This window comes from Heterocephalus glaber, unplaced genomic scaffold, assembly GCF_053883595.1.
Source record: "Heterocephalus glaber isolate CG9 unplaced genomic scaffold, H.glaber_assembly_v1.0 deba00001481, whole genome shotgun sequence".
Lineage (NCBI taxonomy): Eukaryota > Metazoa > Chordata > Mammalia > Rodentia > Bathyergidae > Heterocephalus > Heterocephalus glaber.
The window spans coordinates 50,343,369-50,364,747 of NW_028258317.1; the positions used below are offsets into that span (position 1 = coordinate 50,343,369).

A 21,379-nucleotide genomic window follows, 5' to 3' on the forward strand; every position below is an offset into this window, starting at 1 on the left:
AGTGAGTTATGTGATATGAATTTTATCCCAATAAACTTGTTTTTAAAACTTTCAAAAAATAAACGAACATATTCCAGTGAGGTGTATTAATTGTCAACGGACAACTGTATCATGGGACACTTTACAGGGAGGGCAAAGTAGTCACTAGGAGGAATGAAATCACCTCTGTTGTCATACGACCACACCCTAACTGTGGCTGGAATGTAAGTCTAGACATCTGGTGGCACAGACTTACAGAAAGCAAACAAGAGGGTGCTTGCCACTGGGATGGAAAGGAGATCCAAGGTACAGCTCGGAGTCCTCCCATATTTATTCCTGCTCACTTGATATGCACCTCTCCCTTGTCAACCTGGTACAACATGTTTATTTAAGAGATAATGTTGCCGTGGAGGAGTGCACAAGGCAATAAACAGCTTTTGCAGGCAATTAAATGTAGAATCGAAATTGAGCTGCTGGTCAGCAGAACCAGTCATTTATCGTGAGTTTGTTCCAGTGTCACAAATGTTATTCCTGTTTCACAACAGGACAGGAATCTGTGATTGGGCCACAAATCTCTGCAGGCTGGGAGACAGACCAAAAGAGATTAAAGCAGCTCTCAGTGCGCATGGCACTCACACAGAAGCACTCTGGGATTCTGGAAGATTGCCCAGAAGGCTGCTCTCTCTTGTAAATAGATTTTGCACTCTGTAAGTGTCCAGAAGTGTAATGTGTGGCTTGTCTGATTTTATAGGGAGACCTGCCAAAAAGTCACAACCTTACAAAAAAGCCAATGGATTCTTTTTGCAAATAATCTCATACCCTCCCCCACTCATCTCTACAAAGTCTGGTTTTAAGAAATCATCACTGGGCCAGGGATTTAGCACAGTGGTTCCGGCGCCTGCCTGGAAAGCACAAGGTCCCAAGTTTGATCCCCGGTACTAAAAAAAAGAAAGAAATCATCATTATCTCCACTAAAATCATTATTTTCTAAGAATCAGAAAGGAGCTCTTGGTTGAGAAATATTCACACTTCTTCCCCAACACACACTTATACTCAGAACAGCAAGCAAAGGAGGATATTATAAAAGGAAGGCTCCATCCAGGAAAGAGGAGGAAAGTTAAGTCTTAGCAATAGAATCAAGAAAGTGAATGCAAGAGAATAGAATTCCAGGCCTTGGGTTGAATCTGGGTGGGACCTATGGCAGCCAGGAGCAGAAGACCCCGTAGGTTCTCCCACAGGCAGCTATCTCACAATGGAGATGGAAAAACAGGGCAGTCGCCATGGGAGAACCTCAACCCATTCTCCCTGGAAAGCTACCACCAGGAGAGACAAGGCAAAGTCAAAAAAGCAAAGTCTGAGCATCTCTCAGAAAAAACAGCAAGGTGAGGACTCTCTTACCCCAGATTCCTGTTCCTGAGTCTTCTGATGGTTACAAAGATGACTCTGATTATAAAGTGAGCCACCCATTCCTATGCCTTCCACATTAGCTAAAAGTAACATCTGCAGGTTTTCATCTAACACTGTACTTCTTCATAAATATCTTAATGAATACATTTTGCACCATTATCATAAACTTTATGCTTAATGTTTTGTTTCCTAAGTGAGTCAAATTCTTCACCAATGACACAAAAATTACTCTGTATACATTCATACTTGGCCCATATTCACGTCATTGTCTTTTTTATCTTTTTTGAGACAGTCTAAGTTGACCAGGCTGCCCTTGGACATGACGATTCTCCTGCCTTAGCCTCCCAAGTCCCTGGATTACAGCCAAGTGCCACCATGTCAGGCTTGTCAATCTTTTAGTAATAATTAAAATGTATATTTACATCCTACCTTGTTACGAGAGGGACCTGATGTTGCTAACTAAAATCCATATAAAGAAACAATGAAGAATTAAATAGATTTTTAAAAAGCAAGACCAAGTGGAAATACTGAAAAGTGAAATAAACTCACTGCAGTTACTATCAGCACAGCACTTCTTGGTTTACATAGAAACAAAAGCTGATCATCTCACTTCAGTTACCATAATGCCTTAGGAATCCATGCAACAGTCCTATGAAGATTATAGTATGCCCACTTTACAGATAAGAAAATTGAGATTTAGTGAATAAAGTATTTTGCTAAAGGTTCCATAGCTAAATCTTAAGTTAGAACTAAATATGAATCTTCCAGAGCTAGAAGTCAGGTTTTCTTACAACACATGACAGCCTTCTGCAGATCAACAGAGTGGTTATCAATACCTGTAGCTTCTAGCCCAATACCTTCAGCTCTGGACCAGTTTTCTCTGTAGTAGAATGGGCATTGGACTAGAACTCTCCAGGATCTATTCCAGCTCTGATTATCACTGCACTGATCTGAATTTGTCACTTTGCAAACAGCTGAGTTATATCTATGTTGGCTCTTGTAATGTAAAAGTTTATTTCCAATAAAACTAACAATGGTACCTTGGTTCACAAACTTAATTCTTTCCACAATTCTGGTCACAAACCCAGCTGGATGAGAACTGAATCAAATTCAATGGTTAGGTTCAATGTGGACCTTATGGGGAAATTTGATTCAATTCTCTTCCAATTCAGTTAGCGAGCAGAATCGTAGAAAGAATTAAGTTCATGAACCGAGGCATCACTGTAATTTTTGTAGACATAACTAAAAAACTAAGTCAAGCTTGTTTTTCCATTTGGTTATAAGATTAATCCACAGTTTAAGAAGGGACAGGCCATATGGTGGAGCCCCTATATCCATCTAAACTGTCAAGAACATTTTTATGTTATGCACACATTGCATGAGTGCCTAAATGTGCTTTGGTAATAACCATAGCCACAGAAAATTAGTTTGTAGATTCCAAGAGTACTGTAATTTCAAAATAGCAAGGAATTCATCATATTTTAAATACTTATAGCAGAGACTGCATATTTCAGGAAAGAATCAGGGCTCTATTCTCAGCTTATGTGAGGTAATCACCCATAAGCACTGCTCTAGAAATTCCTGCTTATTTCTGACCTCCACAAATGAAGAAATCAGAAGTGAGCTCTAAGAAGATATCAACAGGAAACAAAGGGCTTAGGTCGTAATTCCAACCCCTAAATAACTAAATGAGGTCCTGGGTGTTCATACTGAACTGATCCCCCAGCTAAGGCTCACTGGCAGATCTGGAGGATAAAGTGCACATTCTGCACATTCTCCTGAAGTCTCAGCTCACAGAGGGCATCTGGAAGGCAGTTTCCATAGCTTTGATTTTTTTTTTTTTATGCAGACCCAGTGTTAACCAGGTAGTGCTGACACACACTTCAGAGTCAGACCAGCACGGATTCAAACTGACTCCTTTACTGGTCAGTCACTCTATGACCGCAGGTAAGTCAGCCCTCTGAATCTCAATAAAAAGACCAACCACTTACCTCTTGGGTCAGACTAACTACTCAGTGAATTAAAGATCTCATTACTTATGTTATTATTAACTAAGAAGAATGACTGTCAACCACAGTAAGACAGCAGGACATGCTGCTGTAAGAGAACTTGTTATATGAGACAGTAACCACTGTCTAGGGAATATTACACCTACGTTCAGGGAAAAGAAACATATGTGAAATGATGCTTCATGTCTCTCCTGACCTCTAACCAGTGGTGCCTCTCTCCAGCCCTGTGTGTTCTAGAGCAGGTGCTAAACATCAAAACTGCAGGTCCCCTACCTCAGGTCTAAAACTAGCCAAAACTGTCCCTCCCATCCTGGTAGTAAGTACAGGCTGTCAAGCTTCTCTCTCACCAGATGTGCCCTCAAGGACCTCAGCTGTCTAGGACCAGGCAACATCGCTGCTCAGAAACTGTCTTCCCAGGCTATATATATTGGGAGGCAGATAGTACACCTTGGAAAGGGATGACCAAGAGAATCCAAGCTCTCGGTCAGACCTTTTCCAGGCTTTCCAGGAAATGTAAGAATTACTATCAGGTACTATCTGTCATGTGAAAGGTTTTGACAAGGAAGGACAGCTAGTGTGGGAGATTTCTGACTTTGCTGAGAGAGCTATCTTCCTTTCAGAAAAATATTAAGATTATTCTTTCTCATCCTTTACCACCTAATCTAACAGGTATTTAAGAGGACCATTCCCCTACTTTACTCTCAAAGCTTGCAAGCAGCCAGAAAACTAGGGCACTCCAACAGAAGTCTCTCTTCCCTGTCATCTTCAGGATGAGCTATTTTATTACCACTATCTTTTAGATGTTTACTTCTACTTTCAAAAGAGATTCCAAAAGAAATCAACCTAAAATCTGGCCCAAATCATAAAATCCAACTGCACTTGGAAAAGCTCAAAGGGGTCCACTCTTGAAGCTTCTTCCTTTACACTTAATATTTCCTCTCAATTCTAATAGCAATGAATGTGTTTAAAATCCCCTTCAAAAAAGTATGATTCCAAAAGTAAAACAAATAGAAAACTTAAGGAAATTTGTGGCTCAGAGGATTAATCCCTGAGGACAGCAAAGGAATCCATTAACTGAGATGACTTGAATATTAACAACTTCCCCCACCTAAAGAAGAAAGGGAGAGGCAAAATGAAATAGAATTGCTCAGAGGAAAATTTCAATTCCAATTGTTTTGAAGTGGGCGTAAGAAAGTACAGGATTCCGTAAAAAAAAAAAAAAACCTAAAGTCACAGAATCAGAAGTAAAACAGTAGGGCCAGGGATTTAGCTCAGTGGTACTGCGCCTCCCTCACAATCACAAAGTCCTGAGTTCAACCCCCAGTACCAAAAAAAAAAAAAAGAAGAAGTAAAACAGTGGTTGCCAGGGACTAGGGTGGGGAGAATGGGGAGATATTCGTCAAAAGATTACAAACTTAGTTATAAGATGAATAAATTCTGAAAATAATGTGCAGTATCGTGACCTTAGTTAAAATACTGTATATCTGAAAAATTCCAAGAGACTACATCTTAAGTGTTCTCATTATACAAAAAGTGGAGTTGATAGATCTATTAATTAGCTTCATCCTGGTAATCACTCCACAATACATATATACATCAATAACACTGTGCAACTTAAGATGTATACAATTTTTTGTCAACTATACTTCAAAAAAGCTGGGAAAACAAAGAAGAAAAACAGAAAGTTCAAAGACTTGCACTAACTCCCAAACGTGTATGTTATATAGTGTTGGAATCAAATCCCAGCTGAGAAATCCTGGGCATGGTAATTGCAAAATGAGAACAGTTTGCACAGGATCAGAAAGTCTAACCTCACCCGTTTATGGATTCCCAGAACAAACATATGCATTGTCATCTAGCTTCTGAATGCTTTTGGTACCTTGAATCTGCTGCTAATACACTGGTATGGTGGAAGCGGTTACACCTAAGAAAGCACTTTTTTTTTTTTTGGTACGGGTACGGGGATCGAACTCAGGTCCTTGCGCTTGTGCAGCAGGTGGCAAAACCACTGAGCTAAATCCCCAGCCCAAGCACAACATTTTTACATAAGCTCTTTTCCCAAGAAAACAAAATGCTTTGTTTTACTCCAAATATTAAAAGCTCTTGCTTGCATACTAGTTCAACAATACATGTCTAAGAGTATAGAAGACTAACTTCCATTCCTAGCAAAAAATGCACCCCAAGTCTGACTTAGCACAAGTTTCCTAATTTGTTTTCTTACTTCTCCTCTATACAAACACACAGCTTACAACACTTTTCCTTCCTAGGGTACAAATTTACGAGGAAGATTACTGCCACCCACAAGGCTGCACCTAGCATTTTGTAAGCTGCTCACTGGCAAACAAGGCCAGAGGAGGTGGGGCCTCAACCAGTAAGCTACTTGTGCATCCAACACTGGCCAAATAGGTATTTAATCAACAGGATAATGTGAAAAAAGTAACATCTGAAAATTAACCCAAATATAAGTATACTTCTTTACAATTCCTTGCAGCCAGCCTCTGGGAGTAAGTGGTATTATTAGCAGAGTGAAAAATTATGCAATTTATACACTGCACTTATGTGTGTTGAACTGGGCATGGACACGGTGCATGTGTGTAAACGTGTCTCTGTGAATATGTATGTTTATGCACATACTTGTATGTTCTATTCATGTATGTTGCTCACATATTAGGTTAACTCTCTGGGAAGTATACCTGCCACTGGTTTCCAGTCTGACCAGGCACATAAGGCCCTGGAAGGCTCCGAAGGCTGTTCTTCCCGGGGGATCCCCCAAGGGTACTTCCCACATCCCCAGCAGAGGAATCAGCAGCCAAGGCCATGGAGTACTGCGGGTAGTTGTACAGATTGTTGTAGTATGGAAACAGAGGTGGCTGGTAAAAGCTGCTGTAGTAGGCGGAGTCTGCAACGAGATCAGGTGTGTTCTCCACATGCCCTCTGCTGGTTGCAACAGGAACATCCTGGATGACCATACGTCCCTCTAAAAAGAAAAAAGAAAAACAGACAACACAGTATTAATGTGAGGAATCACAAATCTTTTCCTCTAATCCTTGACAACCCCTCACATTCCTCCTCAGATCTGGAGAGCAAATTATTAGGCAGAGTACAGGCACAGGGCAAAGCTATTTGCTGCTTTCACAGGCAAAATTCAGTAAGTTTCTAAGGCTGGCATCGCTTTGGTGGCACAGCCGAATGACCCTTGCTGAGTATTTTTCACTGAGAATATCAAACATTTTAGAGATATTTTTAATTACATACAGGCTGACAGTGTAACTTCAACCCAGAAATTCCCACTCTAATCTCAAGAAACTACGTATCAAATCTAGTAAACCTGGTAGCCCATTCTTTTCTCTTTTCTTTTCTTTTTTTTGGTACCAGGGATCGAACTCAGGTCCTTGTATTTGCAAGGCAGGCGGCAGAACCACTGAGCTAAATTCCCGGCCCTGGTAGCCCATTCTTATGACAAAATTGATTGTTCAATTTAAATAAGATAAATAGCCCATCATCCTATTGTAGGACATAGGTATGTCAGAAAGTCAAAGCAAGAAGCTGAGAGTTTAAGCATGTAATGTTTTCTTAACTCCTTTCCATGGCTGATTGTGTCCTTTAAAAGCCAGGGCAATAGTGTTGACCAGAGTTTGACAACCCCCCCAAAAGGGCAGATAGTAACTATCTGGAGTTTTGTGGACCATTCAATCAATGTTAGTTATTATATTGCAATAAAACTTTATTCACATAAATGGGAAGAGGGCTGCTGTGACTCAAAGACTATAGTTTGCCAAACTGGCAGTGACTTGAAACTGTTTATTGTCAAAATAAATGACAAATTCCTCACCCATCCATTCAATAGACATTTATTAAGCAAAGGTGTTAAGACCTGAGCCAGGTGACTAAAATGGCTGCCAGATGATCACTGTCCTACCCGCAGGGAGCTTGTGATCTAGGATAAAAAATACATTAGTTTCCCAAATCACACCACTACACAGTATCACAGAAATGTCCATCAACTGTTACAGAAATTCAGAGAAACAAAGATGACTTGTGGCATGGGAAGGAATTATGGAAAAAAATGCACCTGAGCTGCACCTTAAAAGAACAGGAAGGGCCGGGGATTTAGCTCAGTGGTTTCACTGCCTGCTTCGCAAGTGCAAGGACCCGAGTTCAATCCCCGGTACCAAAAAAAAAAAAAAAAAAAATACATAAAAGAACAGGAAGTTGGGCTGGGGATGTAGCTCAGTGGTTCCGTACCTGCCTGGCAAGCACAAGGTCCTGAGTTTGATTCCCAGTACTGGGGGAAAAAAATTTAAATAAATAAATAAAAAGAACAGGAAGCTAATGGGAAACTAGAAGAGGAGAAGAAGAAGAAAAGTGAAGTAAGGACAGAGGAATGAGCCAGGAGAGTCTGGAGTGATAAGCAGGACGGCCAGATGGAAGAACTTGGGTGAGAATATGCAGAGCTCACACCTGAAAGGTTTTCTAGTGCCAGGCAAGGGAAGCCTTCATCCAGCTCTCTGGACTCCCTTTGGGAGAAGTGGGAACCGCCAAGGATTTCTGAGTAAGGAACTCACCTCATCAGAGCTCTACTTTGGGAGCTTTACCAAGCCAAGAGTGAGGGAAACCCAAGCAGTTAAGACTCGGAGACCTCAGAAGACTGCAAATGTGGAAGGATGCCTGACTCAGGGACGTGTGAGGGCTGAAACCCAACAGAACATCACCAAAGACTATGTGAGGGAGACAAGAACACGAGTCTTGGTATAAGGTGGGGGTTGTTCTGCATAACCTAACATGCAGGAGGATGTTAACCTCTCAGGTGGAAGAGGTTTATGAATGTGAGCACTTTGAAATCTGTGCTTTTGGGAGATGCTGGGATTGGAAGTGAGATTCAGGAGTCACCACCCTGTGATGGCTGTATGTGGGGAGTGAGGGGTGGGCAGCAGATGCTGGAACGGTAGAGAAGCCCATACACTATCAGGAGGTCAAAACTGATATGGATTCAGAGCGGGCAGACTGCAGTGTCAATTTCGGCTAAGAGATCACACAGGCTCAGCTCTGAAAAAAGCTGACAGATAAGATGACTAGGTCTTTAGGGACTTGTATTTCAGCATGAAGGAAGGCGTAGAAGCTGGCCTGCCAGAGAGCTAGGAATGAGCAAGCAAGGAAGAAAACACATGAACTCAGTGAATGGCCTTCTCTTCCAGCAGGAAGAAAGATCCAGCAAGGCTGCCCTTCATGTGCCCATCCCTAACACACTGCCAGACAAAGTGGAAAGTATGTGCTGAAGAGATTAAAGAATAATGGGTTTTCAAGTAGCTTGCCATCAAAAACAAATGTATGTTAAAAACAGAAGCTCTAGAAGTCATAAAACTTTGCTATTTCATTTTTAAAACAGAAGGGGCCGGGGTTTTAGCTCAGTAGTTCCGCAGCCTGCCTGGCAAGTGGAAGGTCCCAAGTTCGATCCCTGGTACCAAAAAACAAACAAACAAACAAAAAAAAAACAGAGAAGGTTTAAGCATCCCTAGACAAGAAAAGGAAGCTCCTGAAAGAAATTCCCAGCACAATGTATGCCCCAAATAAAGTGCTCAGAAAGTGTCCACTGGCTGAATGTGCAGAAGGAAAAAGAGAAAACATGCAGGGGAGGGTGTAACTCAAAGCGCAAGCTATGGAAGCTGTGAGATGTACAATAAAAACATTTGTAAACTGGGTGTGGTGGCATTCTGTAATCCCGCACTCCGGCAGATTGAGGGAGGAGGACAGCAAATTGAAGCCCAGTCTGGGCAAGTCAGTGACGCACTGAGAAGCTGTTTCAAAATTAAAAATAAATGCGCTGGGGATTTAGCCCAGTGGAACAGTGCCTGCCTCTAAAGTGCAAGGTCCTGAGTTAGGTCCCCAGTACCAGAAAATAAATAAATAAATAAATAAATAAATAAATAAAAATTAAAAACAAATGGAAGATGGGGCAGGAGGATCTAAAGTTGGAGCACATGGCCCAGGGCTTTAGCTCAGTGGTGCCGCCACCTGTCTCACAAGCACAAGGTCCTGAGTTCGATCTCCGGTACCAAAAAAAATGAAATAAATAAATAAAATTGGAGCACAGCCTACTTCTAACCATACTTAATGGTTAGAAACATTGCCCCAAAATAAAAAAATAGAAAAGGGCTGGCAAAAGGCCCTGGGTTCAATTCTCAGCACTGTGCATGGAGGAAGAGAGGGGTGTAAATTCTCACCTTAGAGCTAGCACTAAAATCTCTTTTGTCTGAAAGGCAACCAAACCCACTGGCCCTAGGCTTCTGTAATGCAATACCAAGCCAACGTTTTTATTCCATTTCTTTCTTCTCTTCCCAGCCAGTTAAGGGAGGTGTTCCAATTTCATTATTCCCCAAATTTCAATGTACAGAGACAGCACAGAGCCATTTTCTCCTCCTGAACTTCCCCAGCTGTCCTTTCTCTTATTTAAAACATCAGTTTGCTAACATTATTGATGGGTTCTGGTAACAAATTCTTTTGCTTTCAGTGTTGTATCTTTATTGTTTACCTGATAGCAACAGCAATACAAACTTCCCCCAAAAGGATGATGTTGGATATTTTAATTAGAAAATGAATGACATAGCTCTACCACCCAATTGTAAGCATTGGTGATTTGTTTTTATGCAATCTCAGACTTGGGAAGGCATGTCAGATGCTTATTATTGTTCCTGTAGTAGAAAAAAATGGAGACCCCTTAGGGTTTGCCCTTAAGATGCAATGTTCTTAATAAGAAAACAAAATACAGCAGCAGACAAAGAATTCAACTAAAACCCAAGGACTCCAACCTTCAAAGATCAGGGCACAGCCCAGGTTCCTGAATTTCTGCAGCATAACCTTGGTCAAAAGCTTTCATTAGGCCTCAGTTTATCAAGCAACAAAATAATGGCAGTAATAACTCTCAAGGTAACAAGAAAATGACTTCAATAAACTGCATAGTAAACCTCAAATGAAATGCTAAGTGAGGTCAAAGCAATGATTGGTTTTGCTACAGCTGCCTGTAATTAGTTAACATCCCCATCAGTTTCCCACTTATCCGTATTTTATTTCCTCTTTCAGGTTATATTAAGCTTTAAAGAATAGACTGAAATATGTGTTAGGAAAGTTCAGTTTCACACCAGTATGTAGATAATAAAAAGTAAAACCAATTGAGTGTGTAAGAGTAGATGAGTACAAAAGCATTTTAAAAGTGAGATTTTTTTTTTTAAAGCACTGTTTATAAACTACCAACAACCAGTTTTGGGTTTGTTTTGTTTTCTGGGCCAGGGATCTAATCCAGGCCCTCATACATGCTAAGCAGGCATTCTACCACTGAGCTACATTCTCCAGCCCAATTTTTTTTATTTTAAAGTTTCAAATTAAAACTCTGGGTCAATGTTAAACATACCTTTATGACACCCAGCTTTTATGAGCATACTATTAGTACATGGAAATTTTCCATGGTTGAAATCAACATCCAACAAATTACAAGCCTACTCCAGTGATTTAGCAAAGTATGGTCCTTGAATCAATGGTATCACTATTAGCCAGGAACTTGTAGAAATAAAAACCTGACTACCACTAGAGACCTTCCAAATCAGATACTCTGAGGCCAGGCCCAGCAATCCGAGCTTTAACAAGCTCTCAGGGGATGTGGATGTGCTCCAAAGGTTGACAACCAATGGTCTACTCTAAAAGCAACTCTCCATATCCCTAAAAATATCTGACACTGGTATACCTCTAATTGCATTACTGTGACAGTCCTATCAAGACAATACAAGTGAATTCCATTGTATAAAGAAGTTGGGCATCTGTCTAAATCACTGCAGAACTTAGATCATAAGCTACATATGCTGTGTATGTCACTCCCACATGGTTTGGACTTTTGTGGTGTGCATTTAAGTTGTTCTTCATTTATTCTAACCATAAAGACTAAACTCATACTCAAGCACTTACTCCATTTGAAAAATATTTATTAAGCACTTACTATCTGACAGGCACTTGGCTGGGGGCAATCCTGAAAACTCAAAGCTTCTGGACAATCCAGACGACTAGGCAGTAAGTAAATCATTTATTCTTGACCCTAAGTTGTATTTTTATATTTATACTTCATTCATTAGTTACCATTTAATTATATTCAAAAGTATGTTAGATGTTGTGTAAAGCATAAAGAATTATTTTTAAATAATTCATTTTCTCTTAAGAATTTCCAAACTATTTGGGAAAGTTAAGCACTGACTGAAAACCCTATAAAACAATAATCTGAATGCCACAATGTAAGTATAGGTAGATGTCTCTAGATTATTCTACACATTGGAGAAAGCAAAGGCATCCATAAGAGATGAACTAGGATGAAGATTTAGAGAGATGATGAAGAAGCACTCAAAAAAAGGAGAATGATAGCAACAGAGTGACAGGAAGAAAAGGAGAAAATGTGTTCCAAGAACGGTGACCAGATGGCTCCTGGCTGGAGTACAGAGTTCACATCAAGGGACAAAGGACAATGGCAAGAAAAAGTTACACCAGAGTCTTCACGGAAGGCCTTGAATGTTAACTCCAGGCCAAGAAGTTCTGATTTCTCCTTCAAGGGATCAAGGAAGATTTTCAGAGCAAAGAAATAACAAAAAAAAATGTTTAGGAAAAATCTGATCCAGTGCAAAGAATGAACTAGGGGAGCAAGGAGGTAGAGGCATGTAGATTAGACTCTCCTCCAGGCAAGAAGTCATTATTAGCTTGCAGCAGAGGCTGTTGTAACAGGAAAGAAGGGATCTCATGAAAATCACCAGCATATCTGGGATTGAATTCTCTTCAAACAGTGAAGCTTCACAAGTTGTCCAGGGACCAGGAAAGCAGTCAGCTTCCCTCAGACCCTCTTGCCCTGACTGATGGATGTAAGAGTAAAAGCTGCAGGCTGGGGTTTTAGCTCAGTGGTGCCACCACCTGCCTTGAAAGTGCAAAGTCCTGAGTTCAATCCCCAGTACCAAAAAGAAAAATAAAAAAGAGTAAAAGATGTAACTGTCCAACTTTTTGGCTTGCCTGGGCTGCACTAAATGAAAAGCAATTGTCTTGGGCTGCATATAAAATATACAACATAATCAGGGTATATACATCATAATCCTTCCATACTGGAATATAAAAAATTAATAAATAAGTAGCCACTTAATTTTCTGGCATTAGCAATGTATGTTTAATTACAATATAATAAACTAACCAAAAAATGTATTTAATATATTTTCGTACTTCCTATACCACAGCTTTTTAAATTAGTACATATTTACAGTACATAATTACATTCCTTATGAGAAGATGATATATGAACATTACACATATTAATTCCTTTTTCATTCCCCTACTCTCCTTCCACCTTCCCTGTCTCTTGATGCCCTTCCCATCTGAGAAAGACTTTTCTCCCTACTTCCTATTCTCTTTTATTGCTCTCTATTTATATTTTCGGCTTCTCCTATAAAAGAAACTATGCAATATTCAGGCTTGTGCATCTCATCTATTTCACTTAACATTATATTCTTAAGGTACATACACTTTCCTACAAATGACTCAAGTTATCCTTCCTTATGCCAGAGTAGCACTCCTTTGTACCACAGCTGTTTTTATTTTAACTTATTAAATTGTGTTACTAAATAACACAAGCCCAAGTCTAAGAATTGAACAAGAAAACTTATGTGTCTGCTTAATATCAATAAACCCCAGACTTCACAGGCACGTATGTGTAGGCAGACTGAAATACTATTATTGGCAATCACGTCTTACTAAGTCACACAAAGGTATGTAACATCTGATGCACACAGGTTTCATTTCAAAGGTGTGTGGCAGGCTCAAGGCAGATTACCACTGTGCCACACCCTCCCCTACACAGCGTTCTGTTGTTGCCTACACAGTGCATGCTTGAGCACTACACAATTGAGTCATGAAAAGTATTGCTAAAAATCACATAATAATGTTCAAAGTTTACAATATCATGGAACATACGTTACAAGCTGGAAAAGCCTGGAAGCAGAATATGCCCTCTCCCAAATTCTGCTACAGCAGGGATAGGTGCAGAATTCCCTGAAGAATAACAAGAGAATTTTTCTCCAATGATCACATGTTGCCCAAGTTAGTAAGACAGCCTAAGTATCCTGATTAACTGCTGATAAACATTTGATAAAACTGAAAGATTCTGAACTTATAAGCTGCCAAATTTTTAAACCAACCAAAATTTACATGTTTGTGTGTGTATATAGGATTTTCAAAAAGTGTTTTTTCGGGCTGGGGATTTAGCTCAGTGGTTCCACCGCCTGCCTCGAAAGTGAAAGGTCCCAAGTTCAATCCCGGGTACACCCCCGCAAAAAAAAAAGCATTTTTCATACAATTTATAGGCTACTCCTAGATATGTACATTCTGAATCACAGGAAAAACGATGGTAAGAATTGACAGTGGACTGCAAACCTGAACTGAACATACCAATGTTTATCAAGCCCCTTGGTCTGAGACCTTGAACTGTCCTGCAGGTCCCCAATATTCATGTGCACCATGATGGAGACCTTTAAACTTCACAGCCACTACAACTTGAGGGCAAAGGCCACAGAAGTATATTGGAAAGGAAACACCTTAATGAGCCTGCTGAAAATTCTTGAGCTTAGATCTTACTCTTTATCGTTCTACAATAAAAACTGACCAAGATTACTTAGTGATATTAGTAAGACAAAGCATAACAGCATTGCTCCCAAGAGAATGTGACAGCTTTCTTAACCAGTGGTCCCGTACCAAACCAGAGGCCCTCTGCCAAATGCAAATGGAAATGGGAAGTTAAGATGTTGTAAGTGTTATTACTCTTACGTAGTCCTGATTTGTGAGATAAAGAAGAAAGATCAGCAAGACTAGATTCAACACCTAGGCAAGGATGCAGGACCTGGAGAGGGATGTATCTGGAAAATGTCCCACAGTGCCCATCACATAGCTCACTCCATCTCCCTTCAGTCCCATCTGCAGGTATGTTGACTGCAGACCATCACTTCTCCTAACGCTCACACTAGTGGCTCTATGCACACACCTTCTGGACATCCAGTACCTCAATAGGGCTTCACCGTCCTTCTGCTACATTTTTTTGCACTAACATATGCAGCGTGAAATATGATTTACTGCTTCATGAGAGATCGATACGCACACATGATAAACACCCATATTGATCTTGGAATGTTATATGCTGGTCTTCAGGCCTGTGGCATATTAATAGTAGTTAACCAGTAATTCATTTTAAGGTCAGTGAAGGCTTTCCCCTCTATTCTCTGGTGTCATGAGTTCCAGAGTTGTTGCCCTTTGAGTCCTTGTGTTCAAATCCAAAGTTATATTCGTGACAAAGCCAAAGCCCAGCTTCCTATATGAAGTAAGAAAGATCACAAATGAAACCGAAATTGACCATTACAAACTGTAAGACTATATGTGATTCATAATGATACCACATAAAAAACGTATGTATCAAGGTTTTGTCTTTGTAACTCTATACCTTACAGGACGCCTGTGCTACTTAGCTTCTGAGTTTTAAGAGTTACCAGTCAGGGGGCCAGGGATTTAGCTTAGTGGTTTCGCCACCTGCTGCATAAGCACAAGGGCCTGAGTTCGATCCCCGGTACCAAAAAAAAAAAAAGAGTTACCAGTCAGGTGACATTATTCAACAGTAAATCTGAGACTTCAAAATTATCTATCATCAACTAACATGTACTCAGCATCAGGAGTGTACAAAAAGTATGAGTCATTTCCACCCCCTTTTAAAAGAAATATTAATGTCTTTTAAAAAGACTATGTCCTTTGAGAAATGTGTTTCATGGAATCTGGAGTATAACACTGGGATGCTCCTCACCAGACCAAGAAGGCTTACTCAGCTGCCCTACTTTTAGCATTCTCTGTAGGGCAACCCTGTGTCCAAATTAATCACCTCCTAGAATTTCCTAGACTTAGGAACAACTGAGGAATCCAGGATTCTTTCCCTACATGGGAAATAAGTCATGTCAGGAGCTGACCTCTGGGCCCTATAAGCTGCTTACAATTCTGAAAATAAAAGGTCATCATGATGACCAAGGAAATGGGTTGGTTTTCTGATACAATCCAGAGCAGGCATAGAGACAGACACCTAAGTGAAGCAGGTATATACCTACACTATTTCTCACCTCTCACTCCCTGGTAACTGTAATGACAAATAAAGGAAGAGTACCATGACCTGTGACCTGCCCCTGTGGGAAAAAACAATTTCTGTCCAATGCAGTGAACCTTTACTGAGCACCTGCTGTGTGGGAAGTAATTTGTTCTGAACCTTGGGAAACAGACAAAGAATATAGTCAATGATGCCACAGGAGGTGACTTGAAAACACACACAGAAGAGACTGACCAAGGCTATGAGGAAAAAAAAAAAAGATGCAAGAGAACAATTTAGCCCTATATTCAAAGTACAAGTTCTGCTGATGTTGGCTCACTAATGTCCTCCTTGTAGCAAAAGCACTCACATTCTTGTGTGAAGCACAGTGCAAAGGAGCACACAGAGGGTCAGGTAAGGTTTCACAGGACAGACCTTTAAAGCAAGGGAAAGTTCTGGGTGTGCAAAGAATGACAAAGGAATTCCAAGTTAAGGAATGAGACACCACAAGAAAAACTAGGAGCTGAAAAGGTTTAAGAGAACAGCATGCAAACCAACACAGGCATAGCACAGAATCTGTGGCAGGATGAGAAACGGAGTGCAGAGGACAGAAACCTGCTCTCTCAAGGAATAAAGTTAACTGGGCTTGACAAGACTGGTGCCTCAGCCATAAGCCTGATTAGCATATGTCAATGCTGAGACCCTCCCCTACACCTACTGAGGTCTCTGCCTCTTCCCTCCTTTGACCTCTGCTCTCCCTGAATTAGTCACACTCTGCCAATGCCTCAGAATTGACCTTGGTCACATAGGCAAACCACTAATCCTACAGTAAAAAGTTAGATTTGGAGAAAATGTCATTTCTCTAACCCCCCTAGAAAAGGACTCATAGGCATGAAAGACATTGTCCTTCTTTAGGCCAATGTGACGTCCCATCACTGGCAAGATGCTAGAGATAGTTTGGAACCCTGTCAACACTTCCCAGCAGCTGGGAGGGGCAGGCAGGGCCACAAACAGGCCTGTAGCAAAGCTTGAGTTTGGGAGTGGATGAGAGAAGAAAGGAAAGACTGCCAACCAGTTTCTCTTCATCAAGTGCTATATTCTCAGGCATATCCTATAGGCAATCCTTTTCTCAGACCTTAGCATTTCTTACACTGAGGAAATTTTAAATTAGAAACATTTTGAGTGGATATATACATATATTTAGGTCTCTCCAGAAAATGTCTCCTCTGAACTACATTCAAACAACTTAAAGCACAGATGCTTATCAAGAGTCTTTCTTCTAGGCCATGAAGGGCACTGAACAGAGAGGCATCAAGAATACATGTCTGCTTGGAGCCAGCCCCATATAAATTTAGGACTTAGATTCTGCTTTTATAATTATCTTTCAAAAATAAGGTCACTGGGGGCCTGGGATTTAGCTCAGTGGTTCTGCTGCCTGCCTAGCAAGCGCAAGGTCCCGAGTTCAATCCTTGGTACCAAAAAAAAAATAAAAATAATAAAAATAACGTCATAGATGTTTGCCTTTGTCCCTGAAGTGTTAGGGACCTGAAATGAACTCTACATAAAAGTGAGAAGTTAAGAAAATGAATGATATCTCACATTATTTCACATGGCTTTTGTTCAACTCAACATTATACCCAATTCAATATTCACAGTTTTCAATCAATTATTTGCCTTGTCAAATGTTTCAAGTTGTCACAACCAATAACATCCAATTCCTGAGAAGTTCTAGAGGACCACCCAAGAATGTTCTAGAACCTGCCTTTAAACCAGTTTCTCAGCCTTGGCCACCCAGGAGAGCTGGGGGGTGGCTGTTAAATTCTCCATGACGCAGCCACACCCCAGGCCCCTTGACATGAAAGGCTTTGCAATTGTCCCAGGCATTAGAACTCAGTACTTTCAGGGTGACTCCAGGAACAGTCCATGGAGGACTCCATTACACTCTTTGTTTTGGGGTTTTTTTTTCGGTACTGGGGATCAAACTTGGGACCTTGCACTTGCACGGCAGGCACGGTGCCACTGAGCTAAATATCCCTGGCCCTCCATTACACTCTTTAGAGAGTGGGGTTCTTTTCAAATTTATTTTCATTAGTACATGTTTGCAGTATATAATGTTCATATTCAACTTAGGGAATACATGTATTTGAAATATCTTAATTCTTTTTATTCCCCTTCCCTTCTCCTCTCTTCTCCCCCTCTGTCTCTAGATCCCCCTCTTTCATTTTCTTTTTTTGCTTTTTGTTGGTTTTTAGTTCATGTTAGTGACACATAATTATTACATTAACTCTGGGTGTTTGATACCTGTACACAACACATCTCACTCCTTTTCCACGTCCCCTTTCCCCTCCCCTCCTATCCTCCATCTCTTGGTCCCCCCCTTCCCATATGCAAAAGATCTATCTTCCTATTTCCTTTTATCTCTTTGATTTTGCTCTTTATTTAAATACTCTGGATTTCTCATATAAGAGAAATTTCATGGTATTAAGCTTAAGTGTCTGATTTATTTCACTTATCATGTTTTCAAATTACATCAATTTTCCTACAAATGACTGAAATTTATTCTTCTTTATAGCTGAACAGTATTTCATTATGTATAGATACCACACTTTCTTTATCCATTCATCTACTGATACACATATAGGCTGCTTCCAAGATTTAGCAATTATGAATTGTCCTGCTTTAAACATGGGTGTGCGTGTACTACCTGCACTATGTCTTTAACTCTTTTGGAAAGATGCCTTAAAGAGGAATGGCTGGATCAAATGGAATTTCTAGTTTTAGTTTTTTCTGGAATCTCCATACTGATCTCCATAATAGTTTTATTAGTTTACATTCCCACCAGCAATGTAGAAAGATTCCTTTTTCACTACAGCCTCACCAGTATCTATCATTATTGGGGGGTTTTTTGATGATTGCCATTCTTTCTGGCATAAGATAGAATCTTGGTGTTGTTTTAATTTGCTTTTCTCTCATGGCCAGGGATACTGGAACATTTTTTCATGTATTTATTGGCTGTTTGTATTTCTTCTGAGAAATCTATTCATTTCAGTTCCCTGTTTTTTGACGGGGTCTTTTATACTGGGGGGTCTGGGGGTTTTTTTAGTTCTTTATATATTCTAGATATTAATCCTCTGTCCAAGATGTTGCTGGCAAAAATTTCTCCCATTCTCTACTGTGGAGGCTGGGGTTCTGATGGCAATCTTTTTTTTTGGTACCAGGGATCGAACTTGGGTCCTTGCACCTGCTCAGCAGGCAGCGGAACCACTGAGCTAAATCCCCGGCCCTCTGATGGCAATCTTAACCCTGATGCCATCTGATGCCATCTCACCACGGCAGTTGTCAAAACACAGCTGAAGGTCGCCTGTCCAAAAGCTCTTCCTAAGGCCCACAAGTCGACATATTTCACAATATAAAGAGGTTTGCTTTCTTCACTGGGTTGATATTTGTGCTGATGATACAAAAGAAAGAGTGGGGAAAACCCTGGCACCTTAGCATCAATCGGGGTGGCCCTCCAAACTCTATAAATGACATTGTATGTCTCACTGCTATGAAGTAAAACATTAAAATAAATTTAAATTCAACTGTCAACTTTGCCTAAAATTCCCTCAATGAAGCAAGAAGCCCCAGTAACTTTCAACCTTTGATTATACATGTACCTTATGGTGCTAGGGATCAAACCCAAAGCCTCATAGATCCCAGGCACACACTGTACCACCAAGCTCATGTACCAGGGTGTGTGTGCCTTTTTTAACATTGCAAACCAGAGAGCAGGGATGTCTTGAAAAAGCCCTTGTATAACCGGCTTAAGAGCTAAGAGCTAAACTCAATGCATTTCTCTTTTTCTTTTTTAAGTAATACCATTTTCCTTAAAAGGATGACAAACTATGGGTATGGACACTCAGATATGTGGCCAACATTTTCTTGGTAAAAAACAAAAACGAGCCCCTCACTTCAAGAAAACTGACGGTATTTATTAACAAAATTTGAGCTTGAAATTTCAAGTAAAACCGTGGAAATTATATTTTCACCACTATGTGGATAGCCTCTCAAATTTAAAGATTCTTTTTATTAGACCAATAGTGACATTAACAAATGGGATTTTCTGATGTTCTGTAATAAAATGTCTCTACATTGGGAAATCTGCATAATTATTATTCCAAATGATTAATGCATAATGTTACAAAGTCATGCATGGATAACAGATCCATTTAAAGTGAAGACAGACCAAGAATTTTAATTAAATAGCACACAAAAAAGTTCATCACCACAGTTTCAGTTTCCATGCTGCAACTAATCTTTAAAGACTCACCACTTGTCAAGTTTTGTGCTAGTATCATAAAAAGGTCACAAATGTAAAGGCTACTAAAATAATTCTGTCTCTTTTCCCATTTATCCATGTGAAGCTGATTTGGTTTGGGGGGGGAGGGGAGGTATTAGTGATTGTACCAAGTTATATTCCCAGCCTGTATTATCTTTTATTTCAAAAGAGTCTCACTGAGTCACTAAGTTGCCCAGACTGGGCTTGAGCTTGTAAACGTCCTGCATCAGTCTCCCAGAGTCCTGGGATTACAGGCATATTCTACCACACCTGGCCTGAAGCTGAATTTTCTTCATGTTTTTCTGCTACAGCTCTGAATTAGCAGCCATGCAAACCCTATATGAAGGAGATTTGCAAAAATGTAATACAATGCCATTCTCAGCACTCTTTTTTTGTTCTTGTTTTGGAAAAAGTTATTTTTCATTAAAATGTCTTACTTATCCTAACAATTAATGGGTTTATTATTTTAAAGGAATTGTCTCTTTTAAAAAGGTTACCCAATTTTAGTTTCTAATATGGTATCATAAAATGATATAAGCAAATTCAACAAAAGCTCTTGAGGTTCTCAACAATTTTTAAGGCTGTAAAGGGGTTCTGCAACTGAAGTTTGAAGATTTCTGTCTTACAGGCTCTTCTCTTCCCAGGAGAAGTTACTTCAGAGCAACTGGAGCCTTGGGTCTCATTCTGAGCTGACTTTGAGCAATAAAGCCATCTAAGCCTCTCTGACTTTATTCTTAAGCCTGAATCATTATAACAATTTCAATATGGCCAGACAGTAAAACCTCAGGGTGAAGAGTACCAGAATTTACTGCCAAGTGACTATGGAGCATATTAAATTGACTTCTGCGTGGAAGTTGACAGAGAACTTGGGGATAACACACTTGAGGGCTGTATGACAGGATCATGTCAAGTACTTAGGCTCTGACACAAGAGAAGTCTTCAGTAAACGTTAGCTAGTACTGTTATCTTGACCACAGCATAGTAATAAGTGTTTTCTGCCATTAAGCAAGAGAATCCCCCAACAACTCTGGCAAAAATCCTCCTCTTAAGTGCTCAAAATTTGGGTACTGAAGGAGGGCTGGGCTGCACCTGGCAGAGCTTCCTAAATGCAACTAAACTTGGAAAGGAGCAGAATCCTCCACTCCTGGCCTTCTCGGAGGTCAGACAGTAGCCTTGAGTACAGTTGGTGTGGTATTACTCCCTAAAGTCATAATCAGGAAATGCAGGAACAATATGTTTCTCCCACAAGGCAATCATGACAGAGCTATTTTAAATGTCAAACACAAACCTCGTGCCAAGAAAGCAACAACTGCTTACTGTGCACCTCCGGGGAGCCAGGGACCACCACTACTTAGTAAGACAAATACATTCAGGTGGAGTAGATCTCATCATTCCTTCCCTGTCCAAAATCCTGGCCCCCTCAGTCCCACTCCCCTCCTTTGTCCAATTCAGTTTTTGAGAGGTACAGATAAGACAGATTTTATTGAAGGGGAAGGGGGGTTTTCTCTGTAGTATAGAGCCGAACTTGTAGCCTGCTATAAA

General features: G+C 40.3%; 1 protein-coding gene across 2 annotated transcripts in view; it reads right to left on the minus strand.

Moving 5' to 3' along the window:
• Dmrt1 (doublesex and mab-3 related transcription factor 1) overlaps positions 1–21,379 on the minus strand; it is a 116,309-nt gene that overhangs the window by 69,323 nt on the left and 25,607 nt on the right. For both annotated transcript variants that reach the window (XM_004838209.3, XM_021252750.2), the window contains exon 3: positions 6,089–6,372. In XM_004838209.3, coding sequence (XP_004838266.1) covers positions 6,089–6,372 — 284 coding nt within the window. The remainder of the gene's footprint in view (positions 1–6,088; positions 6,373–21,379) is intronic.